We start from the raw sequence: 7,573 nt of genomic DNA, 5'->3' as shown, positions 1-7,573 counted from the left end.
TGTAGCAATCGAATCCACACGCACTCTTTTGTCATTTTAGATACAGTCTAGACTTTAATAAAGTGAAATTATGTTCAGTGTGAAATTAAAACAGAAGGAAGCCAAGGATTTCAGCATGGATGCAATGCAGATTCAATCTTTGTTCTACCTGTCCCAGTTCAAGAACTCGGTGGGTGAAAAGATGAAGACACCCAAAGGTGATGGCTAAAAAGCTTGCCTTCGCCTGCACCTGATCTGACCGCTTGCTTGTTATTACCATTTGAAGGATAAAGGGAAGCCCTCTTTTGGGAGAGCGAGATGGGCGGATTTGATTAAAAGAAAAAGAAAAAAAGATGCAGGACAGAATACAAATATATTGGAGCAACGTTCTTAACTGTTAAGTACGGTACATAACCTAATTTTTAAAATACACACTTCCTAAACTAAAGCTATGCTTGGTATATAGTTATAATGAGGAATCTGGTGTTTTGCTGATATTGTCTAAAGTAGCAATACCAGGGAATTAACCCTTTTCTCTCTCCCCCCGCCCCCCCCCCCGCACTGATTTTCCAAACACCAAGAAAATGAAAGAGGCAGACTTTTAACTTCTGCCTTTGAGGAGAAGCAGTTTTTAGGAGCTGAAATATAAATTAGCAGGATATATCACACAGATGTATTTCAGTTGGCTATTTAACATTTACCCCAGTTCCTATGTTTTGAGTAACACCATTTTTATTATTACTATTATTGTCGACATGCACGTTAGGGTCTTGCTCCAATTCCAGAGGCTTTTAAAAAGCAAGTATGCCTGTGCAAATGTATAGCGGGTCTACAAAGCTGGGCTGCTTGTCCAAATACTGGCACTCATCTGTTAAATATTTACAAACAAAAGGAAAGGATGTTAAGAACATCCCGCAAAGCACAACTACTCTGAGCAGATCAGTGGCGCGATATCCCTTTCTTTTTTCTGAGCAAAGGGGCGGGGGCGGGGGGGGGGAAGGATAAAAACTAGGCTAGGCTACAAGCCGGTGGGGGGACAAGAGGTTTACATGGAGGATTTCATGCCAAATGTTTCCTGAGAGGCGTACACCATGTACAAGAATCCGTCTTCATCCTTTTCACTTTCGTACACCTCCGAAATGGGTGTGGAGACGCTCACCATGCTGTGTCCGTTCACCAGCAAGAAGAAAGCTTGATTGGAATTCAGCTGCAGCCGCCGTCTGGAAGGGAAAAGGAAGCGGTTCAGGAAAGGTGTGCCACCCACGCCAGCACCAGCGCTCAGCTCAGCAGGCTGACTGCAGGCCAACTGGCCTCAGGAACTCCCCAAGGAAGGGATGACAATCTCGTCCCCTTTATCGCATCCAGAAATGATCGCCCCCAATTCAGCTGATCTTCCGAAGCGTTTCTCAGCCTCTCCCTCTTACGCAGACCTCCAGGGACTGGGCGCCTGCCACCACCGCCAGGACAGTGGCTGCCAGGCTCACCGAGGCCATTCACAGATTTTGAATGGGCTGACAAAATGGAATCCTTTCCCCCTCCTCTCCGTCAATGCATTGCACAGACCCTGGGATCCTTTTCCAGGTTCCACCTAGTTTGCTCAGGTTGGAATAGACCCACCCTTCTCCATACCAACCAGCAGGGGTCTAGGGAGATGTTATTGAGTTCACGGTTGTCCCAAAAGTACTGACTCAGTCAGAACTGAAGCAGCTCCCTGGATGAGAAGCAAAAAGTTTTCAAGGAAAAACCAAGCAAGTCCAGTTGCCTTTTGGAGAAGCACCTCTGGGACAACCAGCAGTTTTCGGTCAGCAACGCCCAACAGCACCTGCCCGTCTTCAGCTTTACCCCTGAGTAAGCGGAGGATAGGCTGCCTTTTAAGATCTGGGTTTTGCCACAAGTCAGCTGAGCCCTGTGGAATCCTGGCTGAGTTACCCATTATAGTAGCTTGTCTTGGCTTAGACATTCTCCTAATATTGCAGAACAACAATGCCTAGAGTTCTTAGCCAACAGAGTCCCAGTAAAAACTGGTGGCCTTTTGTTTCTTAAAGGTAAAGGTAAAGGTTCCCCCGCACATGCGTGCTAGTCGTTTCCGACTCTAGGGGCCGGTGCTCATCTCCGTTTCAAAGCCGAAGAGCCAGCGCTTGTCCGAGGACGTCTCCGTGGTCATGTGGCCGGCATGACTAGACGCCAAAGGTGCACGGAACGCTGTTAACTTCCCACCGTAGTGGTCCCTATTTTTCTACTTGCATTTTTACCTGCTTTTGAACTGCTAGGTTGGCAGAAGCTGGGACGAGTAACAGGCGCTCACTCTGTTACGCAGCAGTCGGGATTCGACCCGCCAAACTGCCGACCTTCTGATCGACAAGCTCAGCGTCCTAACCCACTGAGAAAGTGAATTTGCATGCAAATGATTACAGGTTAAATACCTGATTATCTTGATAAGCTCACTCATGTTGACGTGATCGGGAACCAGAAACTTTGTTTTGTCCAGAACGGGAAGCTGCTTCTCTCCTTTATATCTTTCGATAATTACCTGAAAAAGATGCCGAGAGTAGAAGCAAACGTTGGAATGTGACAGGCAACTTTAAATTCACATTTTATGGCTGGATTGGCGCAAAATGGAACTGTGTTTTTCTAACCCATGCTCATTGGTATTACAAGCACGGGCTTCATATTGTTACCTGCGATTTCTACTCGGCAGTATTTAAAACCAACACCTTGAACAACACAAAGGGTATATTGATATTCGTGGATCTAGTTGCCTTTCTTTTAATGAAAATCCTGCTTTAGTGTGTCAAGAATTATCACGATAGGTTTAAAACAAGAGAAGATAGAGGCGATTGCAGGAGAAATCAAGGAAGTAACAAAAATGAGGTTCTAAATAAAAGGCACTACAGATCATCATCATCAATCCAACATTTGCCCAGACATTATCTCTGCTCTTTTGAGGCCACTGAGGAAATGATGCCATTTGTAAATATGGCCCCAGAAGAAAACTTTTTAACCTACAGAGTAACTGCATTTGTTTTCTAAAGGAATTGATTAGCCAAGCATTACATCCAAGACGTTCATAATACAACCCTATGCATGCCCACACAATATAAATTATACGTTTCAATGAGATTGGCTCCCAGACAGTCTGTGCAGAAAGATCAGCTCAAAAGAGTTCTATTGTTTGTATTTTTTACCCATTTTTACATGCTCTGAAAAATCAATCTGAACCCTATTACAGAAGAATGCTTGATCCTTACAGCCTGATACAGTATAACCTGGCTCTTTGTTAAGCAAAGGAGCATCTTGACAACTTTTTTGTCATTGAGAAAGAGAGAGGTGCCATTGAAAGAGATTATGTAAGCCTATTTAAAGCAGAACTGCTGCCATTACTTAAGACAGGCCAGTGTCGATTTGACTAAAGAGATCATATGACAGGTATAAAAATGGAACTGGATGCAACTGCTTGCCCCATGGTTAGTTCTTTTTGGAAAGAAAAGGATTACTTGGGCTTCAAACCTAAAAACCAACGTTCTTCAAAGTAACAGATTTCATAGTTTCAATACAAAGGGCTGTGTGTTTAGAAATCAAACAGAATTTTGAGAATTTCCTGCTACATTTGGCACTGGGGAAAAAAAGGAAAAATGTAAATATGCTGATTTTAATTTTGGCTGATAATAATACCTATCTTGAGTTTTACCAGGGCTTGATTTTTCTTTTCTTGTACAAATTCTCATCTAGTTATATTTTTTTCCCTGTTTGATGTTGCAAACTGCCCAGGATCCCTGCAGATGGGGTGGATTAGAAGTACTGTATTACAACATATATGAACAAACAAATCAATTACGCAAGTTAAAAAAGAAAACGAACAAATGCACAATGATTCCTTCATTATTTACTGCTTTATTTGATGGAAATTACTCCCTCATCCAACTCCAGACACTCTTGATGTCATGTCTTCAGTTCACAGGCTATTCCCAAAGACCACAAATTCTGCTAGGTTACTTTTATGATGGAGAGATAAATAAATTTTAAAAATTGCCAAGGATCATCTCAGCAGCTACATCCAATGGCCTTTCAGGAGTCTGTTCCATGCAGTTGACCTGATTTCCTTCCTTGAAATTGCAAACGGATCAGGGGCAAAAGACTGTCCTGACTGGTCCACAAGACCCCCTTAACCAGGTGGTGGGGGGAGGGGTAACATGTGCTGCAGCCTAATCAGCCATTGATCTGGACAATCCGGAGGGAAGGGCGTGGGGGATAAGGCCCCCAGCTGGTCTACAATACTGAAAATGCCAGTCAGGCTATTCTGAATTTTGTTCCTTGCTCTGAGAACATGACTGGGAAATGATGGTTTCATATTATCTTTTGCAGTGAGCAGGAGAACTTAAAAAACTGCACACTGCCTGCAGTGGGATTTGCCCAAGAATTGCACAAGCATCTAAGACAGCAAAATCGGGCAAGCACAAGTCACATTGCACCCTCCCTGGGCTTATCATTGGACCAGAGGACGGAAATCCCCTTTTTTACTTTCTTCTAATCCAGTTTTGTCATTTTAACATTGTGGTGGCGGTAGTGGTTTCCTTTCATTTAAATGTTCTGAACAAAGCCCATCAGATGCTCTTTAAAGCAACGGCATCTTTCCCTGGAATAGGCTCAGGAAAAGAGGGGTACAAGGTCAGGAGCCCTATGGGAGGTGGCTGACCTCTATTCTAGGTACACAATCCTACAGCACAGAAGAGTGTGCAGGTTTACCCTAGAAAGAGACAATCAATTCAGAGAATATCCTTAACTCCAATGCCCTCCCCCCCCCCCGCAATCTGCCCAAGCCCCTCTTGGGACAGGGGCTGCAAAAGGCTGAAGTCAACAAAAGCAGATAGGGTTCAAAGGTATTTGAGAAATCCTTGTGAACAGAACTATTCTTGGGCCTCGTGTTCAGTGCCCAAGAATACCAGAGGTTTTTAAGAACAGATTGGCTAACCATTAGTCTGAAAGGGTATAGGGCTTCCTGCCTGAGCAGGGGGTTGGACTAGAAGACCTCCAAGGTCCCTTCCAAGTTTTGTTGTTCTGTTATTGCTCTGCCTGATCTGTCCAGCTCTATCACTATTTCCTTATTTCCTACACAAGCTCACGAAGTTTTGGAAGTCGTCTGTATTTCCTTCCCAACTAGATGTACAACAGGGAACAGACCTTTGGGAATAGTATAATTGAGAGAGGCTACCAGTTATCAACATAGGCATCATTTCGTTCTTCAACATCTAATATGGCTTTATTCATTTGGACGAATTTATTATTTTGTAGTAATGATTCTGTTGCTGTCTTGCGATGCTTCAAATAGAAGTATACTTTTGGTCCCTTTGTGGCATGCAATCTTGAGTTTTCACTCAAGGGCCACAGAAATATTATCAAGAACATCTTAACGAAATAGCGAAAAGGAGCTTCAAACTGCATCGGAGGAATGAATTCTTCTCTTGCTCTAGATCTTCCTCTCTCAAAATAAATCGGAAGCTTGTGAATCCAGTTCTCCCTGTTATTTCAATCTATTTCCTTTCTCCAGTCAGTTACATATTAAAAGAAAAGGCAGCTGCAATCAGAAATTGAGCTCTGGAGCAAAACAAATGTGTAACCTTCTTTAAAATAAACAACACAGGGCAAAGTATCTTTCGCTAATTATGACTACAACAACAACAAACTGATTAACTCTTTAGACCCTCTGCCCTCAGATATTGCTGATACTGTTAACCAAGTCTCACCATTAGAGGGACCAGTTTGAAGCCAACTCACCGGTATCTTTGTTGGATGCTGTTCACGAATAAGTCTGACATCTTCTACTCTTTGTTCTAAAAGGGGAAAAAGAAAAGTTATTGCTAAATTCTATCCCACAAAAAGAAACTAATTAGGCTTGTTTAAAATCAGCTTCGAACCCCTTCAAAAAATACAAAGGTAGCCAGCGGTTATTTCTACTGCTATGGCCTAGACGAGTTAAGATTTCCTCTCCCCCACCCCACACCTTGATATGGGTCTATTTGCAGTGCTGGTGGACAATAAATGCTTCCTAAACGAAAACAAGCAGCAAACGTGACCTTTACTTTCATTTTCAGTAGCACAAAAACAAAACAAAGTCCCAGTTCTTCTTCCGCCTTACCAGAGAAGCAGGAAAACCAGTTTAGGCAGAACAAAAACAGAATCAACCACACAAAACACAGTCCTCTTATGCAGAAAGAGAGAGAGAGAGAAAGAAAATCACATTTAAGCCTGAATTATTCCATTTAACAGCTGAACTTAAAACTCCAGTAGAAAACAAACCAATTCACAAGCCTTGCAAAAACAGATATTTCTTTTTCCCCTCCCAATGGTAAAAACCCATTTCGATATTTTCTTCCCCTTTTCTGCCTCTGGCCTGTGGGAAGTCACCTGCCCCTGAGTATGGCAGTCAGCCGTGCAATTAGGGCAATAATCACCTGTGATTCAGCCTCTCCGCAACCACAACAACTAACCCGGCTCTTCGGAGGTGCCCATCAGGTCGTCTCACGAGACACCTGAAGGAAGGATTGGCCTCTGCTGCAGGAACCCTGGCAATGCGCCGGGCACCGGCGATTCCCTGGGGAGCTGCAGGGCTCTTCCCCCCCTCCATTTGCAGAGGAAGGCCCCTGCCGCCCCCCCCAACCGCCCCAGGACCCGGATCGCCCTGCCTGACCCGCTCGGCCTCCCAACCTTGACCGGCACTTGCAACCCGGCGCCCGCCGGGCTCCCGGGGAAGGCGTGCCTGCCAGCCAGCCCACCATGCCCGCCTGCCAGGCGGAAGTGACGGGCGCCAGGCCTGTTTACGCCCGGATTCCGAGAAGCCGCCCGGGCAGCCCTGGCGCGGACAGGCTGCCCAGCTCCAGGCGGGGGGGGTCCCCGTGGGGGGGCATGCCTGGGCCCCGGGAGGGGGCTGGAGGGCTCGGGATTCTCGGGGGGGCTTCCTGGAGAAAAGGGTTGGGGTCGTGGGGGGGATCCTCCGTCCTTCCCAGCGGGGAGGGGGAAAGGCCTCCCTCGCCCTGCCCCCTCCCCCCTCCCCCCTCCCGGCCTCCTCCGCAGGGCTGTTGTGGGGGACCAAGGGGCTGCGGCCAAAGGGGAGCGGGATCCCAGCTCTGAGCCGGGCCCCCTCCCGCCCTCCTCGGGGAAGACTCCGACTCCCATCGCCCGCAGCCCGCCCGGCCTCTGCCGGCCTCCGCGGCGCCCCCAGCCCGTCTGCCCCCGGGCCCACCGAAGGTGCGTCGCTGCTTGAAGCTCTTCTCCGAGGGCATCGCGGCGGCGGCGGCGGCGTCTCTGCGGCCTCCTCGGCAGCGCCCGGCCTCCTCCTCCTCCTCCTCCTGCCCCCGCCCTCCCGGGGTCAGCTGACCGGCGCCGCCCCGCCTCCCGGGCTCTGACGTCACAGGGAGGAGGAAGGAAGCGGCGGAAGGGTAGGCTGCGGCGCCGCCTGGGCTCCAGCTGCGCCTGCGCAATCGGCGCTCCCCGGAGAAGAGGCGGACGCCGGCGCGCCTGCGCGGGTCGGGCGCAAACTGCTCCACTCCCGGCGCCGCGGTTACCATGGCGACCCAGCCTTGTCGTCATGGCAGAATTT

General features: G+C 47.5%; 1 protein-coding gene across 1 annotated transcript; it reads right to left on the bottom strand.

Annotated features, from left to right (window-relative positions):
- Positions 1-26: 26 nt before the first annotated feature.
- MAP1LC3B (microtubule associated protein 1 light chain 3 beta) lies at positions 27-7,367 on the bottom strand. Its single transcript, XM_083370464.1, has 4 exons — positions 7,217-7,367; positions 5,752-5,807; positions 2,403-2,509; positions 27-1,199 (listed from the first exon to the last, which is right to left on the bottom strand). Exons 1-4 carry the CDS (start codon positions 7,254-7,256, stop codon positions 1,025-1,027), a joined length of 378 nt encoding a protein of 125 aa, XP_083226590.1. The 5' UTR covers positions 7,257-7,367; the 3' UTR covers positions 27-1,024.
- Between the last annotated feature and the right edge of the window lie 206 nt (positions 7,368-7,573).

Source organism: Vipera ursinii (genome assembly GCF_947247035.1).
Source record: "Vipera ursinii genome assembly, chromosome: 10".
NCBI lineage: Eukaryota > Metazoa > Chordata > Lepidosauria > Squamata > Viperidae > Vipera > Vipera ursinii.
The sequence above is the reverse complement of the archived record's forward strand: the minus strand, read 5'-3'. Positions and strand labels throughout refer to the sequence as shown.

Bases quoted from the DNA above. Each gene is read 5' to 3' on its own strand.
- MAP1LC3B (XM_083370464.1), bottom strand. From the start codon at position 7,256: ATGCCCTCGGAGAAGAGCTTCAAGCAGCGACGCACCTTCG. The intron at 5,808-7,216 runs GTGGGCCCGGGG...TTCCCCTTTTAG, and splicing joins CAAGCAGCGACGCACCTTCG to AACAAAGAGTAGAAGATGTC. The intron at 1,200-2,402 runs GTATTTAACCTG...TTTCCCTTCCAG, and splicing joins GAGCTTATCAAGATAATCAG to ACGGCGGCTGCAGCTGAATT.